The 17,525-nt window shown below is 34.5% G+C and overlaps 5 protein-coding genes across 9 annotated transcripts; 3 read left to right on the forward strand and 2 right to left on the reverse strand.

Moving 5' to 3' along the window:
- Positions 1-527: 527 nt before the first annotated feature.
- On the forward strand, positions 528-4,731 carry LOC105249465 (methyltransferase-like 26). The gene is made up of 3 exons (XM_011254961.3): positions 528-675; positions 3,847-3,938; positions 4,077-4,731. The coding sequence occupies exons 2-3, from the start codon at positions 3,907-3,909 to the stop codon at positions 4,714-4,716; spliced, it is 672 nt and encodes a 223-aa protein (XP_011253263.1). The 5' UTR covers positions 528-675; positions 3,847-3,906; the 3' UTR covers positions 4,717-4,731.
- On the forward strand, positions 657-3,596 carry LOC105249464 (dnaJ homolog subfamily C member 21). The gene is made up of 2 exons (XM_011254960.3): positions 657-817; positions 1,316-3,596. Exon 2 carries the CDS (start codon positions 1,377-1,379, stop codon positions 3,273-3,275), a length of 1,899 nt encoding a protein of 632 aa, XP_011253262.1. The 5' UTR covers positions 657-817; positions 1,316-1,376; the 3' UTR covers positions 3,276-3,596.
- A 337-nt stretch (positions 4,732-5,068) lies between the features above and the next one.
- Positions 5,069-8,248, reverse strand: LOC105249461 (ATPase WRNIP1). 3 transcript variants are annotated; one of them, XM_011254957.2, is made up of 6 exons: positions 8,100-8,248; positions 7,020-7,420; positions 6,665-6,853; positions 5,721-6,573; positions 5,284-5,505; positions 5,069-5,196 (listed from the first exon to the last, which is right to left on the reverse strand). In XM_011254957.2, the coding sequence occupies exons 2-6, from the start codon at positions 7,305-7,307 to the stop codon at positions 5,084-5,086; spliced, it is 1,665 nt and encodes a 554-aa protein (XP_011253259.1). In that variant the 5' UTR covers positions 7,308-7,420; positions 8,100-8,248; the 3' UTR covers positions 5,069-5,083. The 3 variants fall into 3 exon arrangements, with proteins under 3 accessions (XP_011253259.1, XP_011253256.1, XP_011253258.1); XM_011254954.2 differs by having other exon boundaries at positions 7,969-8,124; XM_011254956.3 differs by lacking the exon at positions 8,100-8,248 and adding an exon at positions 7,721-8,010.
- A 25-nt stretch (positions 8,249-8,273) lies between these two features.
- On the forward strand, positions 8,274-13,381 carry LOC105249463 (protein O-mannosyltransferase 1). Its single transcript, XM_011254958.3, has 7 exons — positions 8,274-8,592; positions 9,294-9,487; positions 10,165-10,466; positions 10,744-10,918; positions 10,992-12,084; positions 12,304-12,605; positions 12,717-13,381. The coding sequence occupies exons 1-7, from the start codon at positions 8,398-8,400 to the stop codon at positions 12,901-12,903; spliced, it is 2,448 nt and encodes an 815-aa protein (XP_011253260.2). The 5' UTR covers positions 8,274-8,397; the 3' UTR covers positions 12,904-13,381.
- Positions 13,382-14,176: 795 nt separating this feature from the next.
- LOC105249460 lies at positions 14,177-17,452 on the reverse strand. 3 transcript variants are annotated; one of them, XM_011254952.3, is made up of 6 exons: positions 17,259-17,435; positions 16,837-17,065; positions 15,803-16,747; positions 15,306-15,665; positions 15,000-15,176; positions 14,177-14,814 (listed from the first exon to the last, which is right to left on the reverse strand). In XM_011254952.3, the coding sequence occupies exons 3-6, from the start codon at positions 16,700-16,702 to the stop codon at positions 14,650-14,652; spliced, it is 1,602 nt and encodes a 533-aa protein (XP_011253254.1). In that variant the 5' UTR covers positions 16,703-16,747; positions 16,837-17,065; positions 17,259-17,435; the 3' UTR covers positions 14,177-14,649. The 3 variants fall into 3 exon arrangements, with proteins under 3 accessions (XP_011253254.1, XP_011253253.1, XP_011253255.1); XM_011254951.3 differs by lacking the exon at positions 16,837-17,065 and having other exon boundaries at positions 17,259-17,452; XM_011254953.3 differs by lacking the exons at positions 16,837-17,065; positions 17,259-17,435 and adding an exon at positions 17,066-17,252.
- Between the last annotated feature and the right edge of the window lie 73 nt (positions 17,453-17,525).

Consider the following 17,525-nt stretch of genomic DNA (forward strand, 5'->3'; position numbering starts at 1 on the left):
TACACATGATGTTAGCAAAATGTCACAAGTGATCAAGGCTACTGACAATTGCAAGTTCTGATAATGTCTGTCCTTAAGATGCCAGGAGCACTCGTGCAGACAGACATGCGAAGAATAATTACCACGAGCTAATGAATACCGCGGACAACCGCCTGGAACGTCGCAGCTGGCGATACGTCCTGAAAATTTCTCACTTCTTACTGCGCTCTCATGACCATCGCCATCTTGCTGTCGAAGACGACAGGTCTGTTCTTTATAGCTGAACTGGCTGCACTGGGCTGCACCAGTTCAGAAATCATCTTTTTCCTCCCATTCAACTGTAATCACACTACGGGTTGCGAGGTCGGTTCCAGTTAAAACTGACCAATCAGAGCAAAGCAATTTGTCGACCGGCTACTCTGATTGGTCAATTCCAGAAATTCCTAGAAATGTGACTACCAGCGCGAGTTCTGATTGGCTTTCGACTTTCTGCTTTTCTGCCAAGGTGTGAATGCGCCCTTAGTCGTCTACTCCAGTCTTCTCCCTAAATTAGGATAATTATACATATATTAATTGTATATAGGTGTACGACTGTTGTGTGACTATCTTTTCTTGATTATACAAATTTGACCATTTTACATTATAATTGCGCGTTTACTGGGCACAACATCATCAGCAATAGGACTAATAAGTTGGGTAAGCACATTGTTCTCTCGACACATTAGGAATATCGAGAAAAAACACGCTGGATTATTCGAAAAAAAGTATTTGAGAACAATCATCTGTTTGTGACATGAGGATGTACAAATTTTTAGAATTTTAATTTAACATAAAACAGGTAACGTTTAATTCAAAGTAATTTACGAGATCATTATATCTGATCATTTCCTTCAATTAATTTTACTTAGATTTAGTTGAACATTGTAAAAATAAATTTCAGTAAATTTATATCGGAAATAAAATGTGATATATCAATAATATTTATTAATTACGTAATTTATTAATGATATTTAAAATTGGATATTTTGTAATTTTATACTTGTGTATTTTGAATAGAATAATAAAAAAAAAAAAAAAAAAAAAATAATATCAATATTTCTATTATATTTTGCCAATATCAATTGTTTAATATTTTATTATATTAATGTGATATTAATAATATTAATACGTATATTATATTTAATATATTGAATTTTGTAATATATTTTTATTTGATTGTATTATATAATAATGAAAGAATTAATGAACTCTTAAATTATTTTTGATTGAATTAAATTAAGTATTGTATTACCTGGAAACTAATGTTAACTAAGTTTAACAATTTAAATTCTTTTAGCATACAGTTTGTGGTTTAAATAAGAAAATTGTGTCCAGCAGTTGTATATTATTATACCACAATGAAGTGTCACTACGAAGTATTAGGAGTTGAAAGAAACGCTTCTGACGATGATATAAAAAAGGCATACAGAAAGCTAGCATTGAAATGGCATCCAGATAAGAATCTCGATAATCCGAATGAAGCTAAGGAACAATTTCAACTTGTCCAACAAGCATGGGAGATACTGAGCGATCCTCATGAGCGTACTTGGTACGACAATCATCGAGAGGCCATTCTGAAGGGTGGTATCGGAGAGAATTACAAGGATGACTCCATCAATCTTTTCCCATATTTCTCCGCTACATGCTTTAAGGGTTATAAGGATGATGAGAAAGGTTTCTACACCATCTACCGAAATGTCTTCGAAAAATTAGCTGCAGAAGACGCCGAGTTTGCTAAAGACAGCGAGTCCGATGAAGAGATTCCTAGCTTCGGCGATTCTCAAAGTTCTTACGAAGACGTAGTACACAATTTTTACGCTTACTGGCAAAGCTACAGCACCAAGAGATCCTATGCTTGGTTAGATCCTTATGATATACGTAACATGCCGAACCGACGTATCCTCAGGCTCGCCGAGAAGGAGAACAAGAAAGTACGCGAGAAGGCGAGACGCGAGAGAAATGAACAAGTACGCAATCTGGTCGCCTTCGTCCGAAAACGTGACAAGCGAGTGCAAGCTTACGCAGAGAAGCTGGCTGAGCGTGCTCGCGAGAACTTTCGTAAGACAGAGGAGCGCAGAAAAGCGCATCTGTTGGAAAGACAGAGATTATTGCACGACCACAACGAATCTGAATGGTCCAAGTTCTCGAATATTGAGGCAGAATTGAAGAATATCGAGGCGAATCTGACCGCGGAATTTGGAATGGATCATAAAGAAGCAACTATGGAAAATGACAATACGCTTTATTGCATCGCCTGCAATAAGATTTTCAAAACGAACAAGGCCTTTATAAACCATGAAAATTCGAGAAAGCATAAAGAAAATGTCAGCAAGCTCAAGTATATTACAATAGACGAGGACAGTTCTCGTGAAAGTGATTCAAGCACAGAATCAACTTCTCTAAACGGGCCCAAGTTAGCAACAAATTCGCAGATGCCAGATTTCTTACTGAATCCCGAAAATGATATAAAACCTGATGATGAAGATAATGAAGATATCTCTTCAGCTGAATTGATATCAGATAATGAAGAGGATTCGGAAAATGAAGAAAGAAAGAAAAATAAAGATGTGAATAATAAAGATGTCCCACTAGCTACAGGATCACAAATGGATGAAAGCATTTCATTCTCACCTAAGATAGAAAATGAAGATGATAATATAACATCCGAGGACGAATTAATATCTGATCAGGAGGAAGAAATCTCGGTGTCATATCATCAAAAGAAGAAGAAAAAGCGGAATACTCTGAATTTACATCCTATGATGGAGCATGATGCTAGTGATGAGGACACAGAGAATACTAATGAAGAAATGTGGTTATCAAAAAAACAACGCAAAAAATTACAACATAAAAATGTAGTAAGCAGCATGAATAAACAGCAAAATAAGAATGAAGAGACGCCCATTAAGGAGAAACAACAGACAAACAGCGAAAATGAAGTAGCAGAAGAGACAGAAATTAATGGAAGCTTGAAAGCCAATAAGACGAAGAAAACGTGCAGAAAAGAGAAACGAGAAAATAAAAGTAAAGATAAAAAGAATCCAGTCATGAATGTTGATGACTTGGCTCATTGCTGCGCTACCTGCTCAATGGAGTTTCCTAGCAAAAATAAATTATTTCAGCATTTAAAGAAAACTGGACATTCTGTATATATACCAGAATTAGTGAAAAATAAAAAGACTCAGCAAAAAAGAGAAAAGACAACGTCCAAAAGAAAAGACACTTTAGACAAGGGATGGAGTGAATTATCGGAGTAAATCTCGCGTACGCGCGAATTATAGTTAATTATTTAAATTACAGTTTAATCAAAGTACATAATTAAATTGCAGTTTAATTTATTATGATTGATGTGACAGCATGGCATAAACATCATAAAAATTGTATTGTTTATGTATATATTGTATAAAGTAAAAAAATATTTAAATACTGTAATTCGAATTGTTTGATGTCGAACTCTTTCTTAGTTCCTTTACGAGTTATATTGATATGGAAATGGAAATTATAAATGTGCTTCAACAGGAGCAACGAAAATTAAAATTACATGTCATCATATTGTAAACATACCACAAATAATTTTATAATAAATTATATTCATCAATAAATATAATAACTCATTAAATTAATATGCTGAATTTACTTTACTAATCTTATCTATTTCCGTTTTTCGACAATATTTAATTTATTAAAATATATGTATATATATTGAAATATTAGACAAGCCTCTCTCTCTCTCCAATGTTTCAATGATAAATTATTCCAATAGTTTATTTTCTTACAAAATGAAAAATAAATATATTCAATAATGTAAGAAAAATTTGCATTTTTCAGGATATGTGCAATCTCTCTTTGATATAAATCCAAATAGTAATGTCACAATTAGCATGAGAAATGAATATCATTCATTACACTGTTAATCACAGGTGAGATTCTTACTGAGCATTTTATTTTCTTTTGTAGAATTTTAATTACATTTAATTTTCTTAAAAATGGATATGTGTTATATATATTATATGCAGCTGTGCAAGCTTTCCACGAAGTGAAACTATAAATTTTTCAAGGTCGGAAACTATGGCTGCTAAAAAGCTCGTTTATCCTGCGGCAAACCGTAATAAGGATCCTATATTATCAGTTTTGAAACGATACATCCAACGCGGTACCAATCAGACTTTGCTGGAAATATCCTCCGGTTCGGGACAACATGTGGCGCATTTCGCTCCGCATTTTCCACATGTCACGTTTTATCCCTCAGAGTACGAGCCACGACTTCTGGAAAGCATTGCCGCATACGCAAACGAATATTCAAATATAAAATATCCCCTAAGAATTGATGTCACCACGGACTACCGATTGTGGGGTAATGGTATCTTCAAGCCGAACAGCTTGGAATACGTATATAACGCAAATATGATGCATATTGCACCGTTTGAGTGCACCATCGGTTTATTTACTAATGTGGGACAATTGCTGAAACCAAACGGATTGTTAATTACATACGGACCGTATGCCTTTAATGGTCAGATTACACCGCTGAGCAATGTAAATTTCGACAAATCTTTGAGATCACAGGATCCGAGTTGGGGTTTACGAGATGTAAGCGAGTTGAAAAAGTTAGCTGAGATAAATGATATTAAATTAATCGAAATTGTGGATATGCCCGCTAATAATAAAACGATAATTTGGAGAAAAAATATGCATTAGTAAGAATCGAAAATGGCTAATTATAATTTAGCAATCAAAATGAAAAATTAATTATTATAAAGATCTTAAATATATATGAATCTCGTGTTTATTAAAGAATATTGCTCTCTGATTGTGTGAATAATCACATAATACGCTTCATTTAAGTATTGCTATACATTTTTCTAAAGTATTTTCTAAAGTATTATCTAAAGTATTATCTATATTTAATTATATTATATTATTATATTATATTATATTATTTAACAATATTGTACAAATTTCTATAATTTCTACGTTAATGTTTATGATATTTTAATCTCTGAGAGATCTGAAAATTTTCTTATATTTGAGAAACTTTAGAAATAAAGCAATTATCATAGTATTTTTACATTGTATCGTCCTCGTCATCGCTTAAGAAATTTAAATCTTCCAATCCCTCTGGTAGATAACTCAATCCAGATTCATCTTTGTTTCTCATATTATATCCCTTACTATATCCTAAAATCCATAAGAGTTCAAATTAATAAAAATGTATGTTTTACAAAGCTGTATTGTTTTTACAAAATAAAAATTTAAGATATTTACCTAAATCTTTCATGAGTCTTGTAGGAGCATTTCTTAGGTGTAAGGGCACTCCTGGTTGCGGGCCCTTATGCTCGGCTACAACTTTTTGCGCAGCTCTAAGTGCGTCTTCCATCAATCTGGACTTTGGAGCTCTCGCTAAATATATTGTACATTGTGCCAAAAGAACATCGCATTCCGGCATCCCAATCATTTTGCAACCGTGCATTGTGTGCATTGCTATTCCTTAACAAATGTATATTAAATGAACTATTTACAAGCTGTTTCTAAAAATACCTGTCCAAGGTATTTATACATTATCATAAATTACATATCATAAATCACATTCCACAAGTTTACTATTTTCTATTGATCTATTTTTTCTGATATAATTATTATTAGTAAAGTATTATACAGTTTATTGAATTTTAGCAATTATAAATTATGAATGATTTGCTAACCGAGAGCTTTCGGATCAGCTAAGCCGATATCTTCGCTAGCCATTCTCACTAATCTTCGTGCGATATAAACCGGGTCTTCACCGCCAGAGATCATTCTAGTCAACCAATAAAGGGAAGCATTTTCATCACTGGCTCTAACTGATTTGTGTAACGCGGAAATTGTATCATAATGTTGATCACCCTTTTTATCATATAACATGTGCGTCTTTTTTAAACTCTCCTCAACGTCATTCAACGTTATTATGGCTGGTCCAACGTCCAGTAGGTCCTCTTCATTCGGTGCTTTAGATCGCACAGCCATTTCTAGCCCTCCTAAAGCTATTCGAGCATCGCCATCACAAGTTTCAGCCAACCACTCTATCGTTGGTTCATCTATAATAAACTTTGTATTATAGGATGGCTGCATGTCGATCTTGTTTCCTTTCGAAGTGCTTTCTTCACTTTGCAACGTACTTTTATCCGACATGTGTATTATACCTTCCAATGAAATTACAGCGCGTTTTAGAATTGATACCAAATTTGCAACAGACAATTTATGTAAAACAATCACTCTGCATCGACTTAATAATGCAGAATTCAGACTAAATGACGGATTTTCTGTCGTAGCACCAATGAGAGTGATGGTTCCCGATTCGACGTGAGGCAAGAAAACATCCTGCTGTGTCTTATTAAATCTATGTATCTCATCCATGAACACTATTGTTTGCTGTGCAAATTTAGCATGATTCGCGGCAACACTAATAACTTCCTTTACCTCTTGGACACCAGCCATCGCCGCAGAGAGTTTAACATATCGGAGTTTACGACTCGTGTCGTTTTTGCACATGTGCGCGATAACATTAGCTAAGGATGTCTGCGAAACAAGAAAATTAATATATATTTATATGATCATAGAAAAATATTAAAGTTTAAGGATATTGATATCTTTCCTCGACAAGGTTTACCTTGCCACATCCAGGTGGGCCCCAGAGAATCATATTAGGTATCTCCTTCTTTTGCAAGAGCTCTGACAACATAGTACGTGGTCCAAGAATATGTTTCTGACCCACAAAATTCAGTAACGATATAGGTCTCATCTGTTCTGCAAGAGGTATACGTTCATTTTTGCGCAATTTCTTGCACTCATTGTTTATCTGAAAATATAAAATTCATGTCTTTTATGTAATAGTTTTTTTTAGTTAGTTTAACAAAATACAAGCAAATTTAGCATATATCTTAAAATAGTCAATTACTACAACTCATGTATGTTAATTATATAAAATATGATATTTAAATCTATATTAAATAATAATAAATTACACTTCTTTGTAGCATGTCATCTTTAACATCCCCTTCATCCTTTTGGAAATTTTGAGAAGAAAACTGATCCAAAGAATTTTTTCTCTTTACAGCCACTTGGTTTGCTTTTTTCACATTTGTTGATTTTAAATTGCTTGTTTTGTTTATAGGACTTGAATCTTTAAACAAAGTCGTGCCTTCATCTTTTACAGATTCATTAAAGAATAAACACTTGTTAGCATGAGACTCAATAACAGAGGAAGCAAATTCCTTGCCACATATTGGACATGATATTTTATCGGTATTCATATTTATATTAATAATAACAAAATTCTGACTTCTTTCCTTTGTTTAGAAATTATCCATGAACATTGTGTGCAAAATATCAAAAATCTCACTGCAAATTCCGCTTAACAGAATAACTGAAACATAACAAAGATAACAATGAATGGCAAATAGAAAAGAGAAACAAATTGATATACATATATTAAACTTTCATTTTTATTAATTATTATTTTTATTAATTTTATTATTTTTATTAATTTTTAATCAAATCATAATTCATAACTTTATTTACAAGCAATTATCAACTTTTATTTTTCTTGATTTTTAATAAATTATGTTTCTGTAGATATAAATGCGTCTCGCGCGAGGAAATAATGCAATTAACTTGTTATGTATCTATCATTTCCCGGAAAAATGCGTCGTATACATATAATTACCGGAAAACGGAAAATTATGCAACTTCTTGATTTTCATCACGTGAATGTATTGTCACGTGTATTCTGTGTAGCGTGTACACATATCAAATCACATGACAGCGAATGGCTCGATTGTGTTATAAATTTTAATGTACACATATATACATAATAATTACAAGAATGTTAATTAGGACGAGAGGACGAGCAATGACAGAGAGGAGAATGCATACATCAAAAACGATTAAAGTATCAATGATGGAAAAAATTACAAGGCTAAAACGTGTGTCATACACACAATCCTGTTGCGAAACTTGCACTTGATGAGACCGGGCTGCGCAGAACCGTCATCGAACAGGATTCCCGGAGACGGTACCGTTATGTCAAACTCGCGTGCACTAACCTAAACTCACTCGTGTGCGAAAGCGTGCATCGAGCCTTTGACAGACGAATCCTCTGCGCGAGCTTTGATCTTTAATCGGCTCGAAATCGGATCGGATCTTTTTTTTTAAAGCATACGAGTGATTCGTTTCAATAGTAGACTCGCCGGGAAAACGTCTCGCGAGCGTCTCTGAAGGATGTCACATTGAGGGAAAGAGGTCCAGCAGCGCTGACGTGGGTTGTGCCAGATCCTATGGCAGGAATGGAAGTATTTTTCACGTGAAATGCGAGGAATTTGTTGAGCGAGAATTCGAGAGCGAATGCAGGGCATCGCGGACACTCGACTAGGATTGATAGCTTCTTGGAAAAATCGGATAAGTGCTTTATATATTTTTTTTTCCGCAATGATGGAAGTCCGGCGCAGGCGAATGAAATCGCAGGACACTAAACACGGCGCACACATGGAAAACGACGCAAATACAACGATAAGTCAGTCGAGGAATCAAAGGGATGAGGTGAGCTACTCGAAATCTGGCGGCTTTCTCGGAGTAAAAAATTTAGAATGTGATTTTGTGAAAAAAAAATTATGATACGGAAGTATTCTTGCGGCATTTTTATATCGTCTGACAGGTTGAGAATGTGCGCCTGTAAGCTGCAAATTCTTAACTTCAATGTAAAGATTGAACTTTCTTCCAACTTGTGATTTTTTTTTTAAGACTCAGAATCGAAAATTTTATATATTACAAGATATAATTATTATGTTTTTCGATTTGATGAAAGATACTAAAGACCGATTTAGTAACAGGAATGTTAATATCATTTTGATAACGCATAAATTCCAAGAATATATTTAGATAATTTATGTGTTTCTTGGACACAACTGTAGATATTCTTTAATATATTTTTTGATATTTTTTTATCTATTTTTTAATTGATTTTCATTTGGGAAAGTAAAATAAAAAAATAAGATGATATATCTTTTTTATATTTTACATTTTATATTATAAATTTTTCATATTTTCATATAATTTTATATAATAAAAATTTTTTTAATGGAATTTTCTTTATAAATATAATAACAATAACACACAATTCTACCTAAATTACATTCCTTATCTATACAGCTTCTCATCATTGCTTTAATTATTTGCTGTTTTCTTCAAAATTATTAAATTTTGTAATTTAATATTATATTTAATAATATTTTTATTGACAGGTTGCACTAGACAATCCAATAGAAAGTAATAAAGTAAATAGGTCATCAGATTCTATTGAATCAAAAAAACATATATCGAACGATGTTCGTGCTCGGATCAAAATCAGTTTGGAGATTGATCTGATAGCAGCAATTTTACTAATTACAGGCATCTTTATTCGCCTTCATCGCCTCGAGGAACCACGTAATATAGTGTACGTATTTATTTACACTCTTGAAAAATAACATGGTGCTAATAAGCAATCGATAATCTGTAATTGATGTACTATATCACTGGAGATATCAACGTTTTGCCAATACCATGAGATTTTTCTTATTTTCAATAATCTAACAATTATAAATTATTAATTATATAATTGGTAAAAATTTCTGTTAATGAATTAATAAACAATCGATAAAGGCATTAAAAAAAATATAAACTTGAAGTTACAAATTGTTGAATGCACTTAATTAAATACATTTTGCTGTTAAAATCTTCAAGTAATTTATTACTATATATATATATATATATATATATATATATATATATATATATAAAATTAATAACTTTTTCTAAAATTAAAAATTAACTTAATTATAAAATAAATCACAAGATTCTATAGTTTTCCAAAAATTTCAATGCACAATTCGATTTTTATATCATTACTATTATATATTTTTATATCATCACAGTTATATCTCTCATGAGTTATTTTTAAAAACACAAAGTAACCAAATAAATCTTTAAAAAATAATCGAAAAATAACTACTTGGGAGAGACAGGGAGAGAAATACTTTTAAAAAAGTTTAAATTATTAAACTATTATTTCCCCACGTATTTTCTTAATTATTTATTATCATTTGATTTATCGTAATTAATTACTTATCATAGATTCGATGAACTACATTATGGCAAGTACGTCGGATTATACATGAAGAGGACGTTCTTTTTCGATTCTCATCCACCTCTAGGAAAGCAATTGGTTTCCGCAGCGGCATACTTGGCTGGATTCGACGGACAATTTAAATTCGATAGAATCGGAAGTTCTTATAGCGACACAGTTCCTCTGTACGCTTTACGCCTAGTACCGGCAATATGTGGAAGTCTGCTGATCCCTACGGCATATCATCTCATTCTAGAGCTGGGCCTAAGACAATGGGCCGCGACAATTGGCGGGATTTTACTATTATTCGGTAACTTTATCTTGGATTAGGAAATATAATGTGAAAATATAATGATCTGCTTGATTCAAATTAAGTTTAATTTTGTTGAGTTTTTCATTCGAAGAATATATATAATAAATATAATAATAATAAATATAGTGCAATTTTAAATTCTATATTATGTATACATAATTTATTTAATATTTTAAAACGAATCGTTGCTCCGTGATATCTAATTGTAAACAGTTCTATGATACATTGTGTTCTCTATTAACATGTTTTACTAATATATTCCTTGATATTTTAGACAATGCATTGTTGACACAGTCTAGATTTATCCTGATGGAAAGCATTTTGATGCAATTCTCTTTGCTTGGTTTGTTGTGCATCATAAAATTCCGAAAAATTATGGACCGACCGACATCCGCGTCCTGGTGGATTTGGCTGATATTAGGCATTGCGAATTTAACATGCGCGATGTGGTACGATCTTATTTATCATCACTTCTTACACTCATTCCCAATCAAGTTTGTCTAATTAAAATTTTCTTTCTAGTGTCAAATATGTTGGATTTTACTCGATGATTCTCGCGCTTTTCCTGATCGCTCGCGATTATTGGTCCCTGCTCCCGAAGAAGACTCTATCGAGTGCAATGTTGTGGGTCCATCTTCTAATAAGGATCGTCGTGTTGATTATCGTTATTGCCACCACGTATCTGAGCATATTTTATGTACACTTGGCAATACTCTCGAAAGCAGGCCCACACGATTCGGTCATGACGAGCGCGTTTCAAGCGAGTTTGGAAGGAGGACTCGCCAGTATTACGAAAGGACAACCTTTGGAAGTGACACACGGCTCACAGATCACTCTCCGACATACATATGGCAGAGCTTGTTGGCTACATAGTCACAACCATGTATATCCATTGCGATACCCCGATGGTCGTGGCAGCTCTCATCAGCAGCAAGTCACTTGTTATTCATTTAAAGATGTTAACAACTGGTGGATTGTCAAGAGACCAGACAAAAACGATCTGGTAGTGACGAAGCCTAGCGAGCCTATCCGGCACGGGGATGTGATTCAACTAGTACATGGAATCACGAGCAGGGCGTTGAACTCGCACGACGTTGCGGCGCCGATGACACCGCAAAGTCAAGAAGTGTCGTGTTATATAGATTACAATGTGTCAATGCCATCGCAAAATCTCTGGCGGGTAGAGATTACGAACAGAGATCACGGTGACGCGTGGCACGCGATACAAAGCCAAGTGCGGTTGATACACGTGCACGCGAACGGAGCAGAGTTTGCGTTAAAATTCAGCGGCAGACAACTGCCCGACTGGGGCTTCAATCAGCACGAAGTGGTGGCGGATCGACTGATAGATCAGTCCAATTCCATCTGGAATGTTGAAGAGCATCGTTATACCAAGAGTGAGGACCAAAAGCAACGAGAACGGGAACTAATTAGCGCGGAAATGATACCCTTGCAAGCGACTGCGTTAAGCTTCTGGGAGAAATTTGCAGAGCTGCAGATCAAAATGTTATTCGGCGGCCAGGAGAGTCAGAACAGCCACATGTATTCCAGCGGGCCATTCGAATGGCCATTGATGTCCCGGGGAATCGCGTATTGGGTGTCGAATGATAGCAATGTAAGTTGAAAAATTGCACACTTCAACGCTCGTATCTATGAACATATCGTTAAAAGAAAATATGATATATTCTAAGTATTTTCAATTTATTATTTTTAATTTAAATCTTTTTACATTTTTTATTTCAATTTTTTAATTAATTTTTTTATCACTTGATTATTATAAATTTATTGACTTTTATAAGCTAAATTTAAATTGCACTCATCACATGACTTTTAGGCACAAGTACATCTTTTGGGAAATATTGCGATTTGGTATTCCGGCACGATCTCGGTAATCGTGTATTCGGGGCTACTAATATTTTATTTGATGAGAAGAAGAAGAAAATGCTTTGATATTGCCGAGGAAGAATGGGAAAAGTTCATTAACAACGCTTATGTATTGTTAGCTGGATATTTTCTTCATTTCTTACCCTTTTTATTTGTTGAACGAACTTTGTTTTTGCATCATTACTTACCAGCTTTTATTTTCAAAGTCTTATTAACAGCAACCACAATTGATCATCTGTATTATTTAATCGGGTATGTGTTTTCCTGATTTAAATATAATATTAAATATATAATATTAATAATATAATATTAAATATGATTTAATCTCATATGAAATAAATAACGATTTATCTTCTATTTCAGCACTCATCGTCCACGGAACATTTCATTGTACATTCTAACGTGTAGTACCATCACTTGGATACTGTTTGTCATTTATGTATTTAAGAAATTCATTGTATTTAGTTATGGAACATCAGCTCTCACTGCCAAGGATGTGATAAAATTGAGATGGAAAGATACCTGGGATTTTATTGTACATAAAACGTAAGAGTTTATCGGATTTAAAAGTAAGAGTTTATCGGATTTAAAAGTCAAAATTAATACTCTATCAAGATATATATTTTTAACCCTTTAACTACGGTTGTTCTCAAAAAAGGACAAAACGTAAATTTTATGAAATTTTATTTTCAATAAACAATTTTAAGATATCTGTGATGCAGGGATTGCTTATTGACAATCTAATTGATTCTGTTTACATTGTTATCTCGAGTCTATACAGTTATTTATTTTATTAAGTGTGTAGTTAATAAAATAACCAACTATAGATAGATCCGTAGTTAAAGGATTAATTAAAAATGTTATATTCGAAATACATGACATTCACGAAACATTATACATTATACGTACAAATTAACATTTTTATACAAAGAGATTTAACAGATATTGTTGCTTTTAATGATATATATGTAATAAGATATTTTTGAATCTATAAGTATTATAGATAGGATAAACGCTATAATGATAAATATTTTGAGAAAGAAAAGTTAAAGATGAAAATTATATAGACTGATTATCTATTTTATAAGATTTTATGTTTTGTTTTTATTGGCTTTTAAAAAATATATTACAAAAAGTGTTATAAATATATTTAAAAAACCATATAAGTGTTAAATGAAGTAATTAAGTTATATTTTATAATTGATAATTTAATGACTTTTTGATACTTTAATAAGATTTAATATATAAATCTTGTTAAATTATATATAATGCAGATATATGTATAATACAATTTTACAATTTACAATTTTAAGTAAATTTTAAATAAATTATTTTTTATAAATATTAGATTGAAATCAGGAAAGAATTGATAATGAAATATAAGAAAATTAAAATATGCGTGTGTAAAATTTAATAAAAGAATTTAAAATACAAACTTTTCTTGTTATATCATGAAGGTAGGATATTCGCGGCATATAAATTAAAAAGATTTTTATTTGTACAAAATAAATTATATCATTATACTTAGAATCGAATATATTTGTACATTTTTTGAAAATTTACAGTGAAAGATTGCTTTGAAAAATGAGAAAATGTCACAACAATGCAATGTACAACATAAAGGTAGATTTTTTCTTATTTTCATAAGTCCAAAAGTATAGTATGTATGCCAGAGCTCGGCAAGAACTGCACATTTCGGCCGATTTTCAGTTGGCTCCGCTTAGCGCGTCCCCCCTTACCTCGCAAAGCCTACGAGCCGCTCGGCGCTCAGGAGCAGGCGTATGGCAATAGCTTTCCACGTCACCCATACTATTGTTGACGCGTTTTTTTTTTAAGTGGTATTCCCAGTAGGCCTAATCCACTGATGACTAAAACGACCCTTTAACTAATTGCAAGACGATAAAGTTTATCACGTCTTATGCGATTTGCTACATGCCGTATGCAAATAGATGTTCCTGATCTCGCTTGTAAAAAATCCCGAAAGTCATAAATATTCATCAATTATTATTTATAATTCCGTGCAATTAGTTAAAAATTCGTTTTAGTCATCAGTGAATTAGGCCTATTGAGGATACCACTTAAAAAAAACGCGTCAACAATAGTACCTCATGGGTGACGTGGAAAGCTATTGCCATACGCCCGCTCCTGAGCGTGGAGCGGCTCGTAGGCTTTGCGCGGGACGGCGAGGTAAGGGGGGACGCGCTAGGCGGAGCCAGCTGAAAATCGGCCGAAATGTGCAGTTCTTGCCGAGCTCTGATGTATGCAATTCTTTTTTCCATCACTCAGTACAAGAAGGCTAATGATATGTGAAAACTATAGATCGAATAAGACCGTCACGAATTGCATGTGCACTATTACCAACTCCGAATGAGAAAAACACAGAATCACAGGACATGTTTTGGGCACAAACTCCTACTGGATACCATCCAGCCTTATTAAATACCACGCCGACTCGATAAACCTGTTTATAAAAGTAATATTATCATAACTGAATACAGTAATATATTTGCAGACAATTCAACATTTATAAATCGTGAATTTTTGGCACTTTGGAATAAAAACATTATTTTAAATTGAAAATGAATTTTTGCAAAATGATAGATATTGATTACATAATAAAAAAGTAATTATTTTAGTTACACAAACCTTATGTTTTTGAATGTAAACTGGTCGATTAAAAGTAATCTCCACAAGGGTACCAAAATTCGCTTTAGTGGTGAAATGTGTGTACGTCAAACGTGTGCCGTCGCAGTCGAGAAGATGAGCGTACAAGATTTCGGTGTAAGACGTATCACCATGTATAGCGTGAGTAAAACTGCTCGCCTAATAAATGAATTAGGTGATATATGCGAACAATTACTACTATTACTCCCGGGCCTTACAGGCTTTTGTGGCCCTTGGCCTCCTGGCGAACGGTAATTAGATGGATAATAACTAATCTCTCTAGCTTACCGCGGCGATTTGCGTGGGAACCTGTACACCCACTACACAAATATTTTTATCCACACTGAACGTGACAGAACAATCCAGTACGTTTGTATTCAAGCAATCTGTTTGTTGAACTATCGATCTGAGGCAGTAATATTTTGGTCCCTCGCGTACGACCACTCCACTCGTGGAGGAATTTGGTAGACTTCCAGAATCCTTATTCACGCCTTGTTCATGTCTCCCTCCTAATACTACTGGTGAAGTTTCCAGCAATGTACTGTTGATCTCCCTATCGTTTAAGAAACCAGTACGCATGGGAATATTCAATTGACCGTATGGATTGAAAAGCGGTCTTGTTTTGTCCTCTTCTAAAAGAGAAAACATCTAAAAGAGAAAAAAAAAAAGAAAATAAGAAGAGTGCAAAAGTGCTGCAATATTATATATTTTCTCACTCTACATATATTTATTTTTCTTTTAGTAAAATATCGTCCTTTAGCAACTCTCTGAGGAATTTTACTTACTTTAGGAAGTACTATAGTAGCACTTGTAGTTTGAGCCTTTACTGGCTTCGCTCTGCTATTTGAATTAGTACAGAAGCCTTCAGGCATAGGTGTTTTGTTGTCGGTGCGTAATATATTCATTAATATATCAAAAGCCTCGTCTTTTGTGAGCAGAGGAGACGTACCAGGACCGTCTGCAAATTCTTGTGGAGTTAAACTCAAGAATCTTATCTTTGAGAGAGCAGTTCCAATAACAGACTTTAAAGATTTTCCATTAGTCGGATCAAGAGATTTCCTAGAACATTCTGCCTTCGCCCATTGTTCCAATCCAGTAAATAATTCTATCTCTGAGTTAATCTGCAGATCATCTTGATCCAAAACTTTGAGAAGCGTTCCCAACTCTACATCCTCCCAACTAGATTCCTTCAATACTTCATCCGTTTTTGTGCGTATGATCTGCAGACACTTGTCCATCAGCACAGGTTCTTCAAACAATTGCGCAAACTCGTATGCCCTGCACGCTTTCTTCGGCGAGAGATCTGACCAGAGATACTTTGTGCACTCCTCTACTAAGCATGGTAGCATGTACTTCTTGGCACAATAACATAATTCACAAGCCAATTCAAAAGATCCTAGCTCTACTTTATCAGTGTATATATATTCCAACAAAGCCTTAAACGCTTCGGGCTGAACATCCTTGATCGGTATCGGATCATTCTTCTCCGCCATGCCACCAAAGAACATGGCCTCAAACACTGGACTGGACATTGCCAGAAACAACTTGTGTCCCTTGAGAGTCTGTTGTTGAGGTTCTTGCCCGACAATAAACTTGCAATCCGACCATTGTCCAGTCTCCAATAAGTACTGCCCACGCTCGGAAAGTTTCTGTTTGCTGGTCTGCCAGTCGCAGAGCATGCTCATCTTTACAATAGTGTGTTGACTCGTAGGTGTATATACAACCTTTAGCTGTAATACAAATAGAAAATTACAAAAGCGAACTATGAGCATGTGTCATCCTTATCTTATCTACCAGATGGACTCTAAAGATTACACACTCAAGATACACATATAATATCACTGTCGCATCAATGCAACATGAAATATCTTCAAGGGGGTTTTAAATATTGACAGCAGTCCAATTCTGTGACACGTCAATCATAATAATCCATTTGACCCATACAAGAACATATGACATATTACGTTGATATGACGTTACGTGCATGGACATCGGACAGGCAAGGATGCGATCCGCGTAGATGACGCACGCGACATACTCACACGTACCTATTTTTAAACAACACACGTTATCGCTATAAATACGTGGCGTGGCAAGAGGCACGCTGGCCAAAAAGAATAGTCCACGTGAGAAGAGAAAGAGAGACGGAGAAAAGAGACAAAGACAGAGAGAGAGAGAGAGTGGAAAACAGGACAGAAAAATCGTCGCGCGGAAAAGTCAGACCCGCCGACCCGCAATCACCTAATCGAGGGACGCGTCGTCGGTTGACAGTTGACACTTCCCGCGAAATCGAGCTCGGGAGCCCTTCTTGGTCGTCTTTATTGTTGTCGGTCTATCGTCTTCCGGTTCCGATGCGCGCAACTGTCATCCGAAATCCGAACGCCACTGAACGCTACGCCATCTTAGACCGACCGACGACCACTGACGACGACGACGACGACGCACGCCCCCTCTCCCCCCTCGCCGCGCGCTTCTTTCAAGGCTCGACTTTCCCTGCCCCCCCCTCCA

This window comes from Camponotus floridanus, unplaced genomic scaffold (genome assembly GCF_003227725.1).
Source record: "Camponotus floridanus strain SB8 unplaced genomic scaffold, Cflo_v7.5 scaffold10, whole genome shotgun sequence".
Taxonomy (NCBI): Eukaryota; Metazoa; Arthropoda; class Insecta; order Hymenoptera; family Formicidae; genus Camponotus; species Camponotus floridanus.

Excerpts from the sequence above, each read along its gene's own strand:
- LOC105249464 (XM_011254960.3), top strand. The coding sequence starts at position 1,377 with ATGAAGTGTCACTACGAAGTATTAGGAGTTGAAAGAAACGCTTCTGAC.
- LOC105249460 (XM_011254951.3), bottom strand. The coding sequence starts at position 16,702 with ATGAGCATGCTCTGCGACTGGCAGACCAGCAAACAGAAACTTTCCGAG. Across the intron at positions 15,666-15,802 it reads CTACTATAGTACTTCCTAAA|ATGTTTTCTCTTTTAGAAGA; the intron begins GTAAGTAAAATT and ends TTTCTCTTTTAG. Across the intron at positions 15,177-15,305 it reads TTCCCACGCAAATCGCCGCG|GCGAGCAGTTTTACTCACGC; the intron begins GTAAGCTAGAGA and ends TTCATTTATTAG.
- LOC105249465 (XM_011254961.3), top strand. The coding sequence starts at position 3,907 with ATGAATATCATTCATTACACTGTTAATCACAG. Across the intron at positions 3,939-4,076 it reads CATTACACTGTTAATCACAG|GTCGGAAACTATGGCTGCTA; the intron begins GTGAGATTCTTA and ends AAATTTTTCAAG.
- LOC105249461 (XM_011254957.2), bottom strand. The coding sequence starts at position 7,307 with ATGAATACCGATAAAATATCATGTCCAATATGTGGCAAGGAATTTGCT. Across the intron at positions 6,854-7,019 it reads ATGACATGCTACAAAGAAGT|ATAAACAATGAGTGCAAGAA; the intron begins GTAATTTATTAT and ends TTATATTTTCAG. Across the intron at positions 6,574-6,664 it reads GCCCACCTGGATGTGGCAAG|ACATCCTTAGCTAATGTTAT; the intron begins GTAAACCTTGTC and ends CTTGTTTCGCAG.
- LOC105249463 (XM_011254958.3), top strand. The coding sequence starts at position 8,398 with ATGCAGGGCATCGCGGACACTCGACTAGGATTGATAGCTTCTTGGAAA. Across the intron at positions 10,467-10,743 it reads CGGGATTTTACTATTATTCG|ACAATGCATTGTTGACACAG; the intron begins GTAACTTTATCT and ends TTGATATTTTAG. Across the intron at positions 12,606-12,716 it reads CATCTGTATTATTTAATCGG|CACTCATCGTCCACGGAACA; the intron begins GTATGTGTTTTC and ends CTTCTATTTCAG.